This window comes from Balaenoptera musculus, chromosome 18 (assembly GCF_009873245.2).
Source record: "Balaenoptera musculus isolate JJ_BM4_2016_0621 chromosome 18, mBalMus1.pri.v3, whole genome shotgun sequence".
Taxonomy (NCBI): domain Eukaryota; kingdom Metazoa; phylum Chordata; class Mammalia; order Artiodactyla; family Balaenopteridae; genus Balaenoptera; species Balaenoptera musculus.
Window position 1 is genome coordinate 5588440 of NC_045802.1, and position 22276 is coordinate 5610715.

General features: G+C 41.6%; 1 protein-coding gene across 2 annotated transcripts in view; it reads right to left on the bottom strand.

Annotated features, from left to right (window-relative positions):
• FLT3 (fms related receptor tyrosine kinase 3) overlaps window positions 1-22276 on the bottom strand; it is a 76246-nt gene that overhangs the window by 24822 nt on the left and 29148 nt on the right. The window contains exons 3-9 of one of the 2 annotated variants that reach the window (XM_036831660.1): window positions 18788-18990; window positions 16026-16141; window positions 12129-12258; window positions 10064-10191; window positions 9599-9738; window positions 9349-9502; window positions 8178-8346 (exon numbers count right to left, since the gene is read on the bottom strand). In XM_036831660.1, the coding sequence (XP_036687555.1) occupies window positions 8178-8346; window positions 9349-9502; window positions 9599-9738; window positions 10064-10191; window positions 12129-12258; window positions 16026-16141; window positions 18788-18990 (1040 nt within the window). The remainder of the gene's footprint in view (window positions 1-8177; window positions 8347-9348; window positions 9503-9598; window positions 9739-10063; window positions 10192-12128; window positions 12259-16025; window positions 16142-18787; window positions 18991-22276) is intronic. The other variant, XM_036831661.1, reaches the window with a different exon arrangement.

The window sequence follows — 22276 nt, forward strand, 5'->3', positions numbered from 1 at the left end:
TGCCTTCATGCATTGAAGAAATAGAAAAAAAATTTCCCTTAGAATGAGAAAATCTAAGCCTTGTTCAGAAGATACTGAATTAGGCCACCTCTATATAGCCTACTTGAAGTAAAAAAGGAAAGAAAAAGTATGTATACGTAGGAAATGTGAACAGGAGGAACTATGTAGGACGCAGAAGACCTGTGAATACGGCTCCGGTCCTCAGAGATACCATAATCCAGGTGGGTGGACAAAACGTGCCTATGTGCAAGAGTGAAAGCATCAAACTGAAGGCCTGTAGAAGATCAAAGAAGGCAGAGGCCGGTGTCGTGAGAAAAGTTCAGAGGGCTTCATAGAAGCAGGAATTGAGCGAGGTCTTTAGAGGTGAGTTGGTTTTCATGAGAGAGTAAAGAAAAGACATCCAAGCAGGGGGCAACGGCATGATTTAAGCCATGAGACAGGAACTCATAAGGCCACAAGGAGAGAAACGGGGAGGCTTCTTGGCTAGAGCAGAGGTGCAGGGTGGGATGTAGCAGAACAGAGGGCTAAATGGGCAGGGTGAGGCCAACTGATCTGGGACCTTGGAAAACGAGCCTAATTATTTTGACCTGATGGAGAGAGCAGGGAGGAGATGTTGTGGATTCCTGAGCAAGAGAGGAATGTTCTGAACAGTATTTTAGTTTAGAGTGATGGCAGCAGGAAAGTTTATTGGGGGGAAGTCTGGAGGTAGCTGTAGAAGTAACCTAGGAAGTCATTCATTCATCCATGAATTCACTCATTCTTTCTCCTGTCAATGGTAGAGGCTATTTGTGGGAGGAATCGGGAATACAACAGTGAGTTAACAAAACTAGGTTTCTTGTTCTCACAGAATTTACAGTTTGGTGGCGAAGGCAGACAAGTAATGAGCAGTTAAGGTATAATGTGGGAAATCTTAGGAGAGGAGAAGTAAAAGTTCAGATTTGAGAGTTCAGAGTGTGAAAAGATGAGTGTTGTCTAAGGCAGGGAAAATGGGAAGGGAGAGGAAAGAACCAACCCCAGAGGCACCAGAACAAAAAGAAACAGCAGGTGCTGGATTGGACGTGAAGAGGAAGGAGAGAACAGAATCCCAGCTGATTCCTAAGAGTCAAACCACACACCTAGCAATTGATAGAGAAGATTTTGAGCCCAGGTTTATTTGACACCAATGTTCTGCATCCTTAATTCGGAAGCTTAAAGGTAATTCTGACTGTGTATAGTGATGGGAGATTTCATTTCCTATCAAGTGAGCACTGAAGAAGCTTTTTGTTTGCCTTGTTAACAAGAAGGCTGAAGAAGCAGAAAGGGGAATTTCTTATGCTGACCTACTTCTGGACGAGAAGGAAACGGCTAGTGAAGTGGAAATGACAGAAGGATTGCGGGAAAGACAAATTATAACTTTAGGGAGAAAAGTAAGTATAGGTACATGCGATTTCCAGACTTTATGAAGGCAGAGTTTAAGTGGTCCAAGAAGAGAAAGATGTGAGCTTCTAAAAGGGAAAATGTAATTCTCACTGGACAATAGCCAAAGACCCAGAAAAGGAAGAAGAGAAGAGATAAAAAAGAAGCCAGTGTGCTAGGCAGGGACCATGCCAAAAGCACCAATCAATTTGATAAAGAAATTACCAACTAATGAGAACCTATTGTATAGCACAGGGAACTCTACTCAATGCTCTGTGGTGACCTAAATGGGAAGGAAATCCAAAAAAAGAGGAGATATATGTATACATATAGCTGATTCACTTTGCTGTACAGCAGAAACTAACACAACATTATAAAGCAACTATAATCCAATAAAAATTAACATAAAAAAAGAAATTACCTATACAACTATTGATTATCACGCAGACCAATCTGTTTGGTAAACGTTTTCCCTCCTAAGTCTTTTGTGCTGTCTGAATGGAGCATGACTTGCCATGGGATAGACAAGAGAGCATCTGAAACATTCTCATTCTTCCAGGTAGGAAATCGGTCACAGAAATAGCCTGAACACAAAATTGAATATCCAGGTCCTTCTCAACCGCCTGTCTTCCTGTTTATGGCAGTTAACCCCAGCAAAAGCAACAACTGCATCGCCGACCCTCCCCTGGAAATTCCAAGGGGACTAACCGATTAATGCCAGGGAGTTTCAAACTTCCTTTTTCCCTGGGGTTTTTCTGAAAATGGCCAGAGGCCATGAGATGGGAGATCAGGAAACTGGAGTTCACAGTGAAATATCTTTGGTGACTAAGAAGATGTATTCTCATTACAACTATGAGAAGGGATTTCTCCTCTGTTACAAGCAAAATGCAGGTGATTTTTCTTTTCCATTTAGCACCCAGAGCTGGGGAGTTGAAAAGGGGCAGGTCTTTCCAGAGACCTCAGGGAGTAACTTCACTATAAAAAATGCTTTATTCAAAGAGCAAGGGATGATAAAAGTCAAACCAGAAAACAGGGCATAATAAAGCACAGACTGGGGAAGCTGAGAGCTTCTGAAACTGGAGAGTGAGGGGCTGGCAGGAGTGAGTGACTTTACCCGGCACTGGCAGACCCCCATCAGCAGATCCTGCCCCCTCAGACTGCAGGACATGGAGGGGGTACCGCCTGGCTGAAGTTGAACCCAGTCTGCACACATTTCTGTCCAGAGTTAAACAAAGAAAGCCGGGCAGGGGGCAGGAGAGGTGCTGATGACTTTATATCAATCTACTTAATACCATGCTCATTTGTATTTTATTTCAGGGGAGCCCACAAGCCTGGAGAAGTATTACATAATCATTAAAAACCCAATAGCACAGCACATCTCATAAGGCGGCACACTTTTCTTCTTAAATAACCAAAGCACATGCCTGCTCTTCTGTTTTCTTACACACTAGGTATGAGAATCTCACACTTTTGAAATGAGCTGGTGTCAAAAGGCAGTACCAGAGTAATGGTTAAAAAACACAGGCTTTGCAGGCAACTCTGCCATTGCCCGGTGGTGTGACTGTGGGCAAGTCACTGAGTCTCTCTGTGCTTGTTTCCTCATCTGTAAAACGAAGATAGTATCTACCTTATATGGTTGTTAGAGGAGAAGTTTCTGTTGAGTTTTTATTAAAGCGGTTTTGTATAAACTGCTTATAACAGTGCCTAGTAAACACGATAAATGTGTTAGATCATCATTACTATGAGGCTTATGAAGTCCGGGAATCATTTTGAATAAAAAAGACAGTTAGAACCTTTACTCTGGGGTATATACATTAAGTGAGAAAATCACATTAAAATAAAGATGCAAAGAAAAAAAAAAAACTAAAGTAAATGCCCATCAACAGGAGTTAGTCAAAATAAAATTTTCTAAAAAGAGGAATACTGTGTCACCATAAAAGTGGTAATGTAAATAAGGTAAGCCATTAACATGATAATATAAATAATAATAATGTACTTATTAACACAGCAAGAGATGATATTTTTAAAGTGAAAAATCAGGTGACAAATGGCACAATTAATTTCCTGTTTGTACAAAAACCTATACTTATATGTTTCTATCATGGTGGTTACAAAGTCTGAAATATAATTCCTCGTGGTGGAATTATGGGTGTTATTTCTATTTTTTTTTAAAGGCAATTTCAGAAAATAAGAGTGAATGAAAGGTATTGACTTCGCCCCAAGTGTGGAGCAAGTAGCATAGCCTGTTTCCATATTTAATAAAATGAGATGATGAGATCAAATGAGATAATCCGTATAAAGGACTTTGCACATTGGCACATGGTAGGGCTCAAAGAAGTTTCTTTTGGTCTCAGTGAGGCTTCATGATGTGGTTAGTACCTTACAATTGAGGGGGCAGTGTTTGGTTGGAGGTTCCGCTATTTACCGCTATTTACCGCTATTTACGGTCCCCAAACGTCTTTCCTTCCTTTCTGTATACACTCAGGGCTCATCTCCTTCAGGGAACCAAAAAAGTCCTCCTAAAGAAGCTCAATACACTCCTGTAATCACATATCATTTATTGACTTGAGAGCTTGCTTTTCTCTTTGTCCTAAGAAGGAATATGTCTCACCACCCAGAACCCAGACTCCACCACACCACTGGTACCAATAAGTGCTCAGTTAATGCCTGTTGTGGGCAGAACTTCGACTTGGTAGAGTTGGGAAATTAAATATTTCAGGGAAAAAAGAAAATACAGGGATTGGGCATGCCTAAGGAGACTCTTTCAGAAGAAATTACTTAAATAATTATAACATCCTAATAAGTTGTTTTGTGTGTGTGTGTGTGTGTGTGTGTGTGTGTGTGTGTTTAACCATGAAACTAGGAAAAGCTAAGGCAGATTTATTTATAAGTAAGTCTACAGAGATAGAAAATTAGGCAAACTAAAAGATGAAATATTCTAGAACATTTTCCCAAGACCAGGTTGTCAGGACTGCTGGAAAGTTATAATTTCATAAAATGTAAACACATAAAGGGAAGCCCTAATAAACTTTGGTGTAATATTTGAGGAAGTAAATTGGAGAAACGAAGCTGTGAAGGTGGGGAAGCTGCAAGATTTCTGGCACACATGCTCTGACCACACCAAAGCTTTTTCAGTAGTACTGTTATTACACAGACCTTTCGGTTACAAATAAAAACTGGTGTCACTTTGCTTATAAAGTCCTCTCTTGCCCCATGATGAAAATACTGTACTTCATAAACAAAATTCAGTTTGACTAAATTGTTGAACCTAAGTGATGGGTAAAGGATGCTCACTGTACTATTCTTTGAGTTTAGTAGTAAATTTGGAACTTTTTATAATAAAAAATTGAAAAGAACTCAGGTTAGAATTTAGTCTGCATCCCCTATCACAACACAGAGTCTCATGTGGAGAGCAGGTGACATTTAGAGCACTTGTGTTCAATTTTTTTGTAGTTCATCTTTTTTTTTCTTTAATTAATTTTCATTGGAGTATAGTTGCTTTACAATGTTGTGTTAGTTTCTGCTGTACAGCAAAGTGAATCAGCTATATGTATACATATATCCCCTCTTTTTTGGATTTCCTTCCCATTTAGGCCACCACAGAGCACTGAGTAGATTTCTCTGTGCTATACACACAGAGGTTCTCAGTAGTTATCTATTTTATACATAGTATTGTAGATACGTCAATCCTAATCTCCCAATTCATCCCCCACCCCTGTAGTTCATCTTTTATTCAACATTTTGAGCATCTTTTTCATGATGAAGGAGGCTCCATCTCACCTTGGCATTGCCACCTTGGCAAGTGGCCCATCACACCCATTGTATTGTTATCACCAATTAATACTGTACTTCTTCAAGAACTTTTTAAATAAAATAAACACTGAGTGATAGGTGTTGTGGTGAGTGCCACGTACTAGGTGTTGTGGTGAGTGTCATGGTCCTTGCAGTGCAAAGAGTATGCCACTGACTCATCTTTGGCCCAGGCTATGCACTTTAAGTTGCTTTCTAGGGGTGATGATGAATTCATTCATTTACTAAACAGCTGTTGACTGCACGAGGCATTGTACAAAGACAGAGAAATGACAGCGCCTATCCCAGCGGAGGTTATGAACTCACTGGTGGGATTCAACACAAAAAGAGGTTAACTTTGAATGAGAGGTACACATCACTATAGAAATCAGGATCTGCCCTGATTTATTCATTTAGCTACCTCCAGAAGATAACTGCTTGGGGTCAGGGGTGCAGAGTGTGGTCATGGGGTGAAACCAGATTAACTAGCCCACTAGATTGCTCCAACACCCATAGATCAGAGACACGGTCCTCTAATCAGTGAGTCTGTCAAATCTTAAGAATTGTGCCAGATGTCACCAGCACAAGTAGCAATGACCTCCCAGGTGGCCCCTGGCACTTAAATGTGCCTGTATAACTTGAGGGGGTTGGGGGGAGACATCACCTTATTCACGCTTGTAGCCCCTTACGGCACTGAGACCATCAAGAAGACATTAAAGGAATATTTGTTGAACTAAATTAAATTGATCCTCTATCTCTTTGAATCAGGTTCAAAAGAGAATCCTGTAGAACTAAGAGCTTCTCTGACATGGGGTCACAATACAAAGAAGGATGGGGAAAGTGGCAGCACTGACATCCTGAACACAGGTAGTCAACTCAACTAGCAGGAGAGGGGTTGACTCCCTGCCTTCTACCTTCAAAAGTTTGATGGTTCAGCATAAGGGCTTATGACAATGGGGTGACCCCTCCAAGGCAGTGGTTCTCAACCCCAGGCAATTTTTTCTCACCAGGGGACTTCGGCAATGTCTGGAGATATTTCTGGTTGTCACAACTTGGGGTAGTGGTGCTACTGACATCCAATGGGTGGAGACCAGGGACGCTGCTAAACATCCTATCATGCATAGGAGAGACCCCCAGAACGAAGAATTACCCGGCCCAGGATGTCAACAGCCTGCTGTTGAGACCCCCTGAGTTAGGGGACTATGTGTCCGTCCAAAGGCTGCTTTCTTAATTACTTGAAAAATGAATGCTTCGAACATTAGGAGGTTTGGGTGAGAGGGCAGACGATGCCATGCAAACCCTGTGTTACAACTCTTCTTAAAAAAGCAAACAAGGATCAGTTACAAATCACTTTGGGGTATAGAACAGCGCAGTCATCAGGAAACAAACGGAAGGATCAAGATGAAAAAAAAAAAAAAAAAAAAAAAAAAAAAAAAAAAAAAAAAAGATGAAAAGAGCTTATTCTGACTCTTCACCTAGACCTGTGCTATCCAATAGGAAGATAAACAAGCCACTTATGTAATTTTAAAGTTTCCAATTAGCTACCTAAAAAGTAAAAAGGAGTAAATGGTAATAATAGATTTTATTTAACTCAATATATCTAAAATACTGTCATTTTAACATATAATCAAGACAAAAATTATTGAGGTATTTTACTTTTTGTTTGTCATACGAAGTCTTCAGAATCTGCTGTGCATGTTACAGCCACACAACATCTCCATTGGGACCAGCTGCATTTCAAGCTCCCAATAGCCATATGTGGCTGCCGGCTACTATACTGCACAGCACAGATCCAGACCTGTGATGGGAATCACCAGAGGTTCTCATTAAAAATGCAGAACCTGGGGGGACTTCCCTGACGGTCCAGTGGTTAAGACTCCACGCCTCCACGGCAGGGGGCGTGGGTTCAATCCCTGGTCCGGGAACTAAGATCCTGCATGCCAAGTGGTGCAGCCAAAAAAAAAAAAAAAAAAGAAAAATGCAGAATCTGGGGATTGTGCCTCAATTTTAGTTCAGCATGTTTGGAATGGGAGCCAGGAATCCACATTTTTAACATTTACCCAGCTGATTCCTATACAGTTGGTTTATGGACCCATTGCTGAGCATCAGTGATTAACTCTCGACTACTGACTCGCTGGAGAGAGGACAGGTATCTCTCAGCTCATAGTCTATCCTGAAACCATGTTACCTAGGATTAGTTTTAAGAGATAAGGGGTATCATAGGCATAGGAAATACAAGGAAGAGCTGGTTTTTTTGGGGGGGGAGAGAGATAAATTAGGAGTTTGGGATTAACATATACACACTACTATATGTAAAATAGGTAAACAACAAGGACCTATTGTATAGCACAGGGAACTGGACTCAATATCTTGTAATAACCTATAATAGAAAAGAATCTGAAAAAGAACATATATGTATGTATGTGTGTATAACTGAATCACTGTGCTGTACACTTGAAACTAACCCAACATTGTAAATTAACTATACTTCAATTAAAAAACAAAAAAGAGTTCTTTTTTTGTTTTCCAAAGAGAAACTTGACTGCAGTTGGACAGATCCCCAGGAAAATGAGATTTTCCTTCAGCATTTATCATTGGGCTATTTCTGCATTTATTTTTGAAAACTTAAATCAACATACCTATAGGTAGTGTTTTCCTGTTTTTAAGGGGTTTTACTTCCTCAATCATCTGCAAACAGGCTGGGAGAGACTCTGTGTACCAATAGCATGTACCCTCAAATAGGAAGTAACAATCCGGTGACTCAGAAAATGCCAGACTCAAATGATATGATTCTTTCCATTTTTCGTGCGGTGGGTTACACTATCGGAACTGATTAAAGAGTTGTTACTGTGTCCTCACATCTGCTGTTTGCTTTCTCGTCTTCAATGTCAACCTCACAGCACATAAACTTATAATACAAAACGGCTCTTCTCGAGGGCAACCAGAAGGGTTGTGCTGAGAATGGTGATGTGTCCCGGGCTGAGTTTGCTCACCTGTACCCGTCATCCAGGCCACTTTGCTCACAAGGAAATGATTTTCGAGAGAAGCTCCACGTACATCTGATTTGTGGGTATGCTTTAAACCTGACAGAAAAACAAAACTCTTCATACTGGTCAATTTCATAATCTTCACTTGATTTGGAAGCGTTTATAAATCCCTTTTCTGTTAAAAAAAATGCATTTGTAAGTTAGATAATGAGATTCATATGGAGGAAATATATTGAGAGGATAAATAAATTTTTATTCATCAGCTTTATGCAAGAAAACTCAGATTTGATAGTTTAACAAGAAACGCAGGAGTCCTGTCTCCATTATTAAGCCTGAGCATGTCACCTTCTGAGTCCTCTCAGAATTGGATGCAAATAATTGACACTCTTCCCAAAGAAATGTATAAATAAACCTATAGATTTTGCTGACAAGTTCAAGGGGTTGAAGGGCTTCCCCCAGCCTGGCCAACCATGGACACAGAGGGACCCACTGACAATCCGTGTCCTCAGCCAGAACGGCCCCCTTGTGACACATCCCACGTAAAATAATCTCAGGTCACAAACAGAATAGTCTAGCCAGAGATATTCACAAGGTTTCCCTACGGAACACTTCCTTATTAGTTTAATAAGAGAATCCCTTCATTTCTTAGCATTTTCATGATGGCTGAAGGCTGCCACCTACTCCGAGATTACGTAAAGCGTGATTACTGTCAGATCCTGCAGAGCCCACCCAAACTTCCATGCATCTAAGTGCGTGTCCCACCCTCTCAGCCATTGCTCTCTACCCTTGAGAGGCAGTTCTCAGGTAGTTCTTAGAACAAATGCTTAATAAGGGTCGAGTTTGGGTCTGGTCCTCTGCCAGGTCTGGGACTATAGGATAGAAGGGATTATTCCTGTCCTTAGGAAACTTCCAGCCTACTGGAAGACAAAAATCCACAAACAGAGGGTCACATTACAACGTGCTGCCTGCCAAGACAGCGGCATTCAAGCGGGCTTGGTTTAACCAGAAAAGGAAAGGAAGGGGCAGCTTGTACTTACAAAACTCCCCTAATTCAGTTTCTTTCTCAGCTTTTTGATACTAACATTATACTGAAAGCAGAATTTGCAGTACCTACCCTACATTCCACACTAAAACAACTAAAAACATGAGTACAGGTTACGTGCGCAGCCCGCATTACCTAGGATGGTGACCAAAGCTGATTTACTGGGATGTTCTGAAGAGGAACAAGTGTAATAGCCAGTGTCGTTTCTTCCCACTGATGATACAAAAGCAAACAGAATCCGTATCATAGTTCTGTTTGTGGAATAGGTACTCATCTCAAAGTAGCTGCCCTAGATTTTAATAAAACAGAGTTTGAATGGAGTGATTTCCACCTGGACTCTTGGTTCATTTTTCTGCATTTTCAGGATGCAAGCTCATCCTCTCACCTCTTCCAGTGTTTTATTCTCTAATTCCCAGCTGAGCCCGAATCCGTGGTTTACATGAACAGCTTTGCACCTTATCCATAAGGGTTCCCCTACTTTAAGAAATAATTGTGGCGGTGTGGTCTGAGGAGTTTGGTTTAGATCTAGAAGATGAAAACACCCCGGGTAAGAAAAAAAGTGATTTTTTTTCCTCATCACAAAACATATCCTGAACATTCTGCAGAACAAAGATGTTGATGGCATCTCAAATATTACCAACCATCTCAAAATAAAAGAGTCTTTCAGAGACTGACAAAGCTCTTATGAAGAAATGAGCACTCACAGAAATCTAAATATTACACTGGAAATGGCCTGAAGGAGCTATAGAATTTTTGAAATTGAGTAAGGACCTAAGGGGTGATGATGAGTCCCAGCTCATCTCTAAGGAACAGTCACTGAAAACAGAACGACATGATACTATGGTCTTACCAATAGTGAAGAGTTTCGTACATTCCCTGCCCAGCTCATTTCTTGCACAGCACCTTATGTCTGTTCCAAATAACTCATGGAGTACACTTGCCTCCTTTGTAATGACAGCTGGACTTTCTCCTTTACAGCTGCAATTAAAAAATAAGTGTCAGTACCATTTTTTTTTTTTTTTTTAGATTCCATATATATGGGTTAGCATATGGTATTTGTTTTTCTCTTTCTGACTTACTTCACTCTGTGTGACAGACTTTGGTGCTTTGCGATGACCTAGAGGGGTGGGATAGGGAGGATGGGAGGGAGACGCAAGAGGGAGGGGATATGGGGACATATGTATGCATGTGGCTGATTCACTTTGGTGTACAACAGAAACTAACACAGTATTGTGAAGCAATTATACTCCAGTAAAGATCTATTTAAAAAAATAAATATCAGTTGGCTAAACATCTTTTAAAATTACAAATGAATGTTCAGGAGAACCAAATTAAAGGTTCTAGATTTTAAGAGCCTGATAAAAAAGCGAAGACAGGAGCAGGTCACAAGGCAAACCAACTCACAGCTAGTTAGTGATTCCTCATCTCACCCAATTAGAATAACACTAGAGAGAATCACATAATAAAACAGTTTAAAAGGCTTTGTGTTTGGTGACCTCTTGGTTGTTAAAGAGAGAAAGAATGGAAGAATTGAGAAAAGACAGAAAAGGGGGGAAAAAAGAGAAAATGGAGAAAAGGAAAAGCATGATTAGGTTTTAATACAGCTTAACAAGGTGTAGGTATGCTTTCTTTGAAGCTCTGAAGGGGACAACCAGTGAGAGGGAGAGAGGCCACAGTTGCAAATGTCCCCAGAGTCCCCGGAGCTCACAGAGGAGAGGGCAGTGTCACTTGTGGGGTGTCAGCCCAGCCACACCTTGGGATTTGAGGGACCACCTCCCCTCTCCCGTCTCCTTAACCATCACCTTTCCCAAAGCAGATATGGCTTTGGAACTCTGTGTAGTCACGTTTCTTCTCTTTATCACTTTAGTCAAATGTATTCTCGTCTTTGTTTATGCATTACTCCTTGAGTTTTTTTTTTTTAATTATAAGACAACAATAACTATGTTTATTTTGGAAAATCCAGAAAAACCCAAAGAAAAGAATATTAAATTGCCCATATTCCTACCACCATGAGATAACAACGGCTACTATTTTGCTCTGTGTAGCTTTCTAATCTTTTTCTTTTCTGTGCACATGTGACGTATGTATCTACAGGTAATTTCTTTTTCTTGTTCGTTTAAAATTTGGGATCCCGCTCACATTATTTGGTAACCTGATTTTTCACTTTTTCTCTTTCTCTTTAGTTCCATTTTTCAATAAAAGTTGTTTAGTAAATTTTAATTAGTTCAAATGGCGTGAACCGTTACTTTGTGAACACTTAGCTATGACACATGAAAAACAAAAGTAAACATTTATATGGTACTTACTATCTGCCAGGCACTGTTCTATGCGCTTCACATGTACCAGTTCATTTACTCATCAGAGCGATTGTATTAAGGTAAGTACTGCTCCCACCCCATTCTTCTGATGAGGCGGGGAGGGGTTAAGTAACTTGCCCGAGGCCACACGGGTATAAGCAGAGCAGGGTTCAAACCCAGGAAGATTCTACATCCCTAAACAATCATATTAAACTGCTCTTCCAGAGTAAACATCATAATCACAAGTTAAACATTTATTCACAGGGGATTTCTTACTTATAGGGAATTATACACTAAAATCTGGACCTTTCTTTTTCCCCAACCAAATGCTCAGGGAGTCGACAATCCTGTAACTTAAAAGGGGCTGTTATTCGTGTCCTGTGATATCCAGGGAGGGTCCTACAGGTCAGTGACGTGACAGATGAGGAGCTCCAAAGGGCTTCTCACTAAGGCGTCCCCCACCATCCTCCCCGGGAAGCCCACACCAATCATTCTTTCAAAAGCCAACGTTTCCTGTTAACAGGGTGATAAATTGTACAGACAGTATGATGTCAACTATATTAGAAAGAGACCGGAAAAGTAAAGCCATAATAGCAGTTCTCTCTCCACATGTCATACCTGTCGCTCTGTGAATCGCAGAACACCCATTCCACGGTTGGTTCTGGAATGCTCTCTGAGATGCAGACCAGGGCATCCTGATTTTCCATTTTTCTAAAGTAAGGTCTCCTTAACGTGTAAAGCAGGGTATCTAAAGCATCATAAATTAGTAACGTTTCAATATTTAAAATGTTTCATATTATAAACATTAAAAAAAATAACTGTCCTAGCAGGCCTCCTCAGAAGAAGAATTCTGAACCATTAAGAAAAGTTAACCTTTTGTGCCGTAGCGGTGTCTCTGCTCCAAATATATATAATAACATATCCCCCCTCACCAATATATTAGATGCAACTCTGGCTGAAATGCTAACTTTCGTAGCTAATGTCTTTGGGTATTTCATGAATCCAAAGACAACTAAAGTTTAGTGGAGTGAAGCCATGTAAAAACACAAATATCAATATGCATGGGAAAAAGAAAAGTAGAAATAACATCAAGTTTATAACACATACTTATATAGTTTAAGACCCAACTTTCTTCCCATAATTTTATCTAGAGCTAGGCAGAAATATAGTAGGATGGAGGTAGACTTGGAACAGAATTGAGAGGCTTGGTTTAGCCTCCTGTTCACATTGGACCCTCACACCTCTCCCCTCGCCCCTTCTCCCCCTCCCCCTCCCCCTCCCTTAACATATAAACTCTCTGCTTCTGCTTGGACCCCTTAGGAACAGGAGTTCACGACCTCCCAGAGTCGATCCTCCCATTTTTCAACAAACCTTCTTTTTTTTCCCAAAGAAAGTTTCCCATGCTAAATTTCAATCTTCCTCCTTATAATAAATTCTGTTTTAAAATAGTATATAATACTTTATATATATGTATATACATAGCAAAGAATATATGAAGATTTAATTTTGAAGCATAATAATAAAAACGAATGCCCGTGGACCCATGCTCAACTTAATAACCAGAACAGTAATAAATATCTTTGAATCTACTTTTGTGCTGCTTCTCCTTGTCTCTCAAGCCTAGGTTAACTTTATCCTGAACTTTCTGTTTATCATTCTCATACTTTTACACATGTTTTCACCACATAGATGTGTGGCCCTAAACAATATATTGGTTTGTTTTGTTTGTTTTTGAGCTTCAACATATGGCATCACTCAGTATGCAGTCTTTCACAACTTCGGTTTTCCATCCAACCTTATGTTTTTAAGATTCACCCATGGTTTTGCATGTAGCTATGCTTAATTCATTTTGCTACCACTACATTGTGTTCCATTGGTGGATATATCACAATCTATTAGTCCATTTTCTTGCAGTGGACATTTGGGTTGTTTCCTGTATTTTGTATCACCAACAATGGTGCTATGAACATTCTGTGCATTCCTAGTGAGGCAGGTGTGTAAGTTTCTTTACAATATACCTAGGAGTGCCACTGCTGGTGCATATAGTGTGAGCACTTCTGCTTTACACATAATGACAATTTGTTTTCAACAATCTCCTGGGTATAAAATGGTATCTCACTGTGGCCTTAATTTGCACGTCTCAGTTATTAATTTAATATGTTTACTGACAATAGTGAAATGCCTACTCATGTCTTTTGTTCATTTTTCTACTGGTTTTTTTCTTATTGATTCATAGAAGTTTTTTACCTATTATGACTATTCATCCTTTGTTGATTATGTGACTTCCAAACATCTTTTCCCATTTTCTGGTAGTTTTTACTTTCTCTCCCTGTAATTGCTGACCATCGGTCCCAATTCTACCCTCTAGAGCAATTTTTTTTTTTAAAGTGAAGTTTGTTGCCACATGAAAATCCTTCAAATATTTAAAATCAAATGTGGAGGTCAAGGGATATCACTGTCATCGAATGCATTTTAACTAGTTAGCCCAGGTTTCCTGACTCATGCCAGAAGGGTTTCCTCTACGTTACACTGCAATCAATCTTCTTCTCTCCTCAAAAATATTTCCTTCCCTCTGCTAAACATTCTTAATTCCCTCAGTTGCTCCTAATTCAAGGAATTCTAAGATCTTCACTATTCTGGTTGCTCTGTTTTGTCAATATTCATCTGAAAACACCGTAGAACTGAAAATAGCAATTTTCCATTAATTTCCTTAACCCAGACATTACATTTTCGTGAACGCTGCCAAGGTTCAGATTTCCTTTTTTAGCAACCATGCCATACTGTTGGTTAATAGTGAACTTGTGGTTCACTAAACCCTTTCCTCTTTTTCATGTTGACTGTTGCCAAGTCTACCCCACCTGATTTTTTTGAAACCCACCACCCAGCAGCACGTTAAAAACAGTTACAACTTACTTGAATGATTGTTGTGCTATTTTTACATTGTAAATCTTAAGTGAAAAGAAGTTACCCTAAATAAAGAGAGCAGATGCCCATTTATTTTATACAAATTCAAGTATAAACACGGCAAAAAAAAAAAAAAGAGAGAGAGAGAGAGCAAGAAATCTCTTATTCTCTTCCAACCTGAGGATTTACTGTCCCACAGAGGGGGGTCGGGGACTGGGGAGGGGACAGGGAAGAAGACCAAAATCAAAGAGAAACAAGAGGTACCTCTTGACTTTTGACCTTCTAGGGCTCTGGTCCTATAAATAGCAGAGTAATTGAAGGGCTTTTCAAAACAAATGTTGACCGATTTTGACTTTGCCGGGTTTTTGCCTGACAGGCTGACTTTGGAACCTAACACCCTGTCCCCAGCCCCGGTCAGATGACACTTGTGGGAATCGAAACGGCCACGAGTGCTCTTCTGTTCGCAGCTCTGAGTGCGAGACCCAGTGCAGTGTGGCCCAGAGTGTGGACCTGGCCACGCTTGGCCTCGGGCTGTCGTGCCCGTTTCCATACCTCTCAGCAAGCCGTTCACCTGCGATGGTGGGTGTAGAACAGCCTTGGCCAAGGGGAGCCGTGGTTCCCCCTGAGCCCCGCACCTCTGTGGGCTGGACACACGTGCACCACAGCCTCCGTCTGGCAAGACACACCAAGGCGTAGCCCGGGAGCTTGCTTTAAAATGGATGAACCCAGAGTTTCTGGAGCACCGCCCTGGCCCCTAAAGGCAGCGGGACCCACGTGAACGCCTCCACCTCTCGTCTCCATTTGTCACGTGGGGTAAAGCAGCCAGTGGGTACAGGGTTGAGTCCACACAACCGCAGGCCTGCGCGTAAGTGGGTGGAAAGAAGGAAAAGCCAGAAGACACGCAGATGGTGGTTCAGCCAACTGCACAGCTGCTTCCCTGGGTGAGAACTTCTGCGTTGTTCCTGATGGTGTGCGTAGCGATCTGGTGTTTGTATGAACACAGGAGCCGCCAGGTCCATGTGGTTATTTAAATGCAATGTTTAATTGATTAAAATGAAATAAAATGAAAACTTCGGTCACGCTGGCCACATTTCAAGTGTTCACCAGCCACATGTGGCCAGTGGCTACCTTACTGGACAGAGCAGACAGAGACGTTCTCACCGCCTCAGACCGCTCTGTTGGATAGCTCTAAGCTCTTGCAATCCTGTGAGGTGTGTATGGGTATCTCCATTTTACAGATCAGAACACTGAGGCTCAGAGAGACTACGTGACCTGCCCAAGGTGGTCGTATCAGATGCAGAATAAGAACTCAAGTCTTCTGACTCCACGGTCAAAATGCTTTCTACTTCTTCCCTGTCATCCATCTGTCGCTGAAAAAAACGGGGAGCCGGAAAATAGAGGATGCCCTGGGTTCTGAAAAGCACTCACTCTCACCGTCTGTGGGTCACATCAGGATCTCAACAGGTGATGGGGTGGTTGAAGTGAGTTCAATTAATTCAACTACGTATTGAGGGAAACCTGGTTCATGTGTCTGGGGAAGCTGATAAGAGCTCTTGGGTTCTAACTGCTCCTTTAGAATATTGAGAATACCTAGTAGCAAACGGCACTTACTTCTTATACTCACTGTAAACAATACTGTGTAATTGGTAGCTTCTCTCTGAATAAAAAGTAGGTATTCTCCAGCCTGGGTTTCTGTCATTTTCAAAATGACCATGGAGACAACTCCTCTGAAACACAAGAAAGAGAACTGGTTAATCTGGAAAACGTGTGAAACAAAAACCCTCGAATTTCACACTGAGTCAGAAGGTGGTTGGGCGGCCCTGGTCCACCTCGGTGGAGAACGCAGCTCCCGTCCTGTGCCGGCACTCAGCCTGGGCCTTGTTAGTTTCACCTTGACCTTTACCCAGTCCCTCCCTTGGGAGTGAGCACCTTCACCTCATGCTGCCCAAGCCCCTCGGAGGGAAAACTCCTACCAAAAACACATAGACTTGGTGGGACGCCCTCCTTGGCAGTGGTGGACCATTCCCGCCAATGACAAACCACCCTCCACAGGCATATCTGCCAGCCACCCGGCCACCAGCCTCCGTGCGCCATGTGCAGAACCAGATGACGGTACAAGCAAGACTCACTGACATCAAGAACAGTCCGTTTTGTGCCCCCCCTCCCGCCCCCTCTAGAGGAAAGAATTCAAGCAACATCAGACACAAAGCATTTTCCTATGAGGTGGTAATTACACTGATATATCACAAAGGAGAAATGTCTCAATGTGAGTATTTCTAACTTTTCAGATACTTGGTAAAGATAAATTTGGCTAGGGGCATTCTCTTCGAAGAAACAACTTTGATGTGTGTTTGGTGATATCTGTCCTCCTTAGAGCTTAGAATACTCTCTAGCAGTCTGTTGAGTAGTGTTGGATTTAAATGGACACTTTCTGACCTTTAGACGTTACTGCTCAACACTTGACATCAGCTGGAAGAGTCTGTGCAGAATCTCAGGCCCCGCCCACACCTACTGAATCGAAATCTGCATTTGAACAAGATCCCAGGTGAACCAAGGGCACAGGATGTTGGAACAGCCCTGATTTAGAGCTCCAAGCAGCATGGTTCCAGAGTACTTGTGTTTGCGTTCATATAGGCAGTAAATTAGTAAGAAATATATGTATTTTCTGCTTATGCAGGTACTTTGGGGATGTGCTTTCTTTCTCTGAACCCTTCACTCTCCTGGTATCATGTGAGAACTCTTGGGCATATCATACAAAACTCTAAGATGGTTATCAAAGCTTAGGTGTGCAATCTGTCTGGCTATGAGTCTAAGCCCAGATTTAATTTCTGTAACTCTTTACTACGGAGAAGTTGCTACAAATGTTTTGGTACTAAGTTAACGAATCCACATAAGACCTATGATTTTGGCTGCCTGTCCTAGAACAAAAAAGGCAACCTCTCAGCAGAGTAAAAAGAACCCTACTTTTTTACTTGCTTTTTTGGCCTCAATCCAACAAGAACTGTTGTGGCATCAGATTTTAATAAGATTACCAGAACATTTCTTTAAGCCAAAATTCTTAATAGAAGATTGCCTTTGGTTTAACCCCAAGATAAAAGTAAGCAAAAAAGAGAAGTGAGTAATATGGCCTCAAAAGAGGAAAGGAAAATGAATGTGATCTAAGATTTAGAACCAAACTTCAGAATTATAGCTACTATCCTGAAAATTACTTAAACATTGGTTTGACCTTAAAGACACAAATGTGAATACTTGGTACAAGTCAGTCACAGATGTTCTCCCGTGTCTCAGTCAGGTGGCATGGAACCCCCTTTGGGTCATTCAGGGGCCATTTCCTGCATTGCTCCTAGAAAGACAGTGGCTCTTCTACAGCTTCGGGGCACCTGAGCACCCCAAGAATTAGAGAATAAAGCACCTTAGAATTAGTAAGTGGGCATTTCAATGGCCTGTGCCCCTTGCTTCCTGCCCCACCTGGTCTCGGACAGCAGGGGGCAGCAGTCAGCCCAGGGTTAGATACAGGCTTGGTGGTCAAGCTACAAACCTTGGCCACGATATCTTTCTGGATGGTGAGACCAACGTTCCCCACATACAGATCAATTCCTTACTAAAATGTTTTGTGGATATCACATATCATTGCAATTCTGCTCATCATACTGTGAAACAAACTAGGTAAAGCCAAGGGTTCTTCCCCAAGAATTTCCCAGAAAGAAGCTTCTCACTGCTTTAACTAGTGAGCTCCTTGCTACTTTAACCGGAATGGAATGAAAACTTCCTAACTTTTTACCTTTAAGACAAAATCCAGTTTAAAGAACAAGCCATCTTTAAAATCCCAAATACTCTTTTCACTATTTGTTTTACATTTTGCCAGTCATCACTGCTTTCTTAGGCCCTAAATATACCTATACATTTGTATATAAGTTTTTAAATGAATAGACTTTATTTTTTAGAGCAATTTTAGGTTTATGGAAAAATTAAGGAGAAAAAAAAATTAAGCAGAAAGTACAGAGAGATCCTGCCTACACCCTCCCCCCACTCACCACCCCTCACGCACAGCTTTTCTATTAGTGACATCTTGCATAGGTGTGGTGTATTCGTTACAACTGATGAACCAATACTGGTATTAACTAAAGTCCACAGTTTACATTGGGGTTCACTTTTTGTGTTGTTTGTCCTATGGGTTTTGACCACTGTAAAAGGTCACGTATCCGTGCCTTAACTATTTTTTAGTTTATTTTATTTCACTGGAAATAAGAGTTACAGTGAACATGTACAGAGATTGGAAAAGAAACTCTAAATGAAGCAAGAAAGTCTGTGGATGGCGAGAAACTATTCCTCCAAAAATCCTCGTGGTTGCCCATTGCCCCGCCCCTGCTTACCTGTTTTGTAAATCAAAGTGTGGCTGGCAATTCAGGGAGCTGTGTTTAAAGACCCAGAGACAGGAAATGTTCCCCGGGGTGGTGACCAGCACTTGCAGTGTGATGGATGCAGTTACGTCCACCTCCACGGCGGCCGCTTCATACACTGCCTCTGTGCTCTCGGGCCTCAAGGCACAGCCCAGGTCTTCCCGGGATTCTGATGCCTGTGTCATAGACGAAATAATGTGAATTTACTACAAGTGCACGTCTAATGCATCTTCTTCTTAACCGGAACCTTTATCAAATAAACACATGTTGACATATGGCACACAACAGCAAGCACCTCATGACCCACTGAGGATCATACGTCTGACCAAAATGCCTATAAATTACAAGTCTCTAAAGAAAAGACAGATAATTTTAGGCTGCGTTTCTAAAATGTTTTATAGACTGTTATGGGTTGAATCGTGTTCCCCCCAAATTCATTTTTTTTTTTTTGGCTGTGCCGTGTGGCATGTGGGATCTTAGTTCCCTGACCAGGAATCGAACCCGTGCCCCGTGCAGTGGAAGCTCGGAGTCCTAACCACTGGACCACCAGGGAAGTCCCCCAGATTCATATGTTGAAGTCCTAACCCCCAGTACCCCAGAATGTGACCGTATTCAGAACCGGGCCTTTACAGAGGTGATCCAGTCAAAATGAGGCGATTAGGGTGGGTTCTAATCTTATGACTGATGTCCTTATAAGAAGAGGAAATTTGGAGAAGACAAGCACATACGGAGAACGCCCTGTGAACATAAAGATGGCCATACAAGCCAAGGAGAGAGGCCTGGGACAGATCCTTCCCTCACAGCCTCAGAAGGAACCAAGCCTGACGACATCTAGATTTTAGACTTCTAGCCTCCAGAACTATGAAACAATAAATTTCTGTGGTTTAGCTCACCCAGTCTGAGACTTTGTTATGGCAGCCCTCACAATCACAAACTAATATACAGATAATAATCCTAAAGTTAAAATACATAGGTATAGGGAACTCCGTGGTGTCCAGTGATTAGGACTCCGTGTTTTCACTGCCGGGGGCCCGGGTTCGATCCCTGGTCAGGGAACTAAGATTCCACAAGCCACGTGGCTCGGCCAAAGAAAAACAAAAACAAAAAAAGAATACATAGGTATATGTTTTTGTGATTATTGGTATGCAGATAAGCATCTACATAGTAATAGTAAATTAGTATCTGTTTTAGAGGGTACTTAAAAACTAAAATATTGGGTTGGCCAAAAAGTTCGTTCAGGTTTTTCCGTAAGATGTTACTGACAAACCCAAACGCACTTTGTGGCCAACCCAGTATGTTCTGGGCAGACATCCCCATAGGCTCATTGCCACCATCACACCCCTTGCCTGCTTTAAATAACTGAGATATATTGAGAGGACGGTGTGCTAGCAACTTCTGCTGCTGGACCCCTCACCCCCTACCACCAGACACATAGTGTAGCCCTCACACATGTGTGTATGCACACACACACACACACAAGCTTCTTCAGGTGAAGAGCAGGGTAGGGTAGCTCTTTGCTACTGAATATAAGCCATATTTCTGATTTTATTTGTTCATTTCTTCAGTTAGTATCTGGTGCGTTATTTAGTCAATATCTGATAAGTGCTAGACCACCTGCTGGGCACAATGGGACTAGGGGAAAAAAGACACTGACCTTGTCCTTGAGCTTTGACTCTAACAGGAAGAAATAACTAAAAGTGAAATATGATGTGCCCCATAAACAGATACCGACTACTCTGAAAGGTGCATTTAAGTGCTCTGGACCATCTGAGGAGAGAGAGGTGACTTCCAGGCTGGGATAGTGGGCGTGTGGATGTTTCACTGGAGTACAGCAATTGAGCTGGATCTTAAAAGAGGGACATAAAGTAAAAACAAACAGGCACTTCCCTGGTGGCGCAGTGGTTAAAAATCCACCTGCCAATGCAGGGGACACGGGTTTGAGCCCTGGTCCGGGAAGATCCCACATGCCGCAGAGCAACTAAGCCCGTGCGCCACAATTATTGAGCCTGCGCTCTAGAGCCCTCGAGCCACAACTACTGAGCCTGCGTGCTGCAAGTACTGAAGCCCATGCACTCTAGGGCCCGTGCTCCACAACAAGAGAAGCCACCGCGATGAGAAGCCTGCGCACTGTAATGAAGAGTAGCACCAGCTCGCCGCAACTAGAGAAAGCCCGTGCACAGCAATGAAGACCTAATACAGCCAAAAATAAATAAAATTTTTTAAAAATTGAGTTATTAAAAAAAAAAGTAAAAACAAACCAACAAAAACCTGACATGCTACAAGAAAATATTTGCAATGCATATTACAGATAAAGGAAATAAAGGGTTAATATCCCTAATAAGTAAAGAAATTTTTTAGGGAATTCCCTGGCGGTCCAGTGGTTAGGACTCCATGCTCTCACTGCCCAGGGCCCAGGTTCAATCCCTATTCAGGGAACTAAGATCCTGCAATCCGCACAACGTGGCCAAAAAAAGAAAAGGAAAAAAAAAATTTTTTTTAACATTGAGGGACACAGGAGCCAAAAGACAGTAGAAAAATGGGAAAAAGAGGGACTTCCCTGATGGTCTAATGGATAAGACTCCACGCTCCCAAAGCAGGGGGCCGGGGTTTGATCCCTGGTCGGAAAACTAGATTCTACATGCCGCAACTAAGAAGTCCGCATGCCGCAACTAAAGATCCCGCATGCTGCAATGAAGATTCCCCCATGCTGCAACTAAGACCTGGTGCAGCCGAAATAAATAAATAATAAGGGGAAAAAGAAAAAAGAAAAAATGGGAAAAAGAAATGAATAGACAATTCACAAAAAAGATATAAAGAATGGCCCTTGAACATATGAGAAAATGTTCAAGCTCACTCATAATCAGAAAAACTCAAAACAACACTGAGATATCACTTATCTACCAGACTGGCAGAAATTTTAAAGTATGACAACACATTTTGTCAGGGAGGCTGTGAGGAAACAGCTACTCTCACACATTGCTGGGGGAAAGCAAACAGGTACAACCCTTCTGCAGGGGAACTGGAATTCGGCAACACCTAACTGAACTACTGTGCACTTCACCCTCCGAGCCAGCAATCCCATTTTGAGGGCTATATCTCCAACAATTGATTGCACCATCATTTATAGTTGTAAAATACTACAAACCACCAAAATGCTCATACATAGGAGATTGACTGAATAAACTACAGTCCATCCACACAATGGAGGACATAAAGAAGGATGAGGACAAGCTCCATGAACTGATTTGCAGTGATTTCCTGGAGAGACTGTTAAGTGAAGAAAGCTAAGGGCAAAAAGTATCTACTTTCAAGTATGCTACCCCTCGTTTAAGAAGGAAGGAGATTAAGAAAAATACACATGTATCTGCTCATTTGTGCACAAGAAACACAGGAATAATATAAAAAATCTAAAGGAACTGGTGAAGTTCAGGAGGTAGGTGGGAAAAGGATGGAAACTTGGTA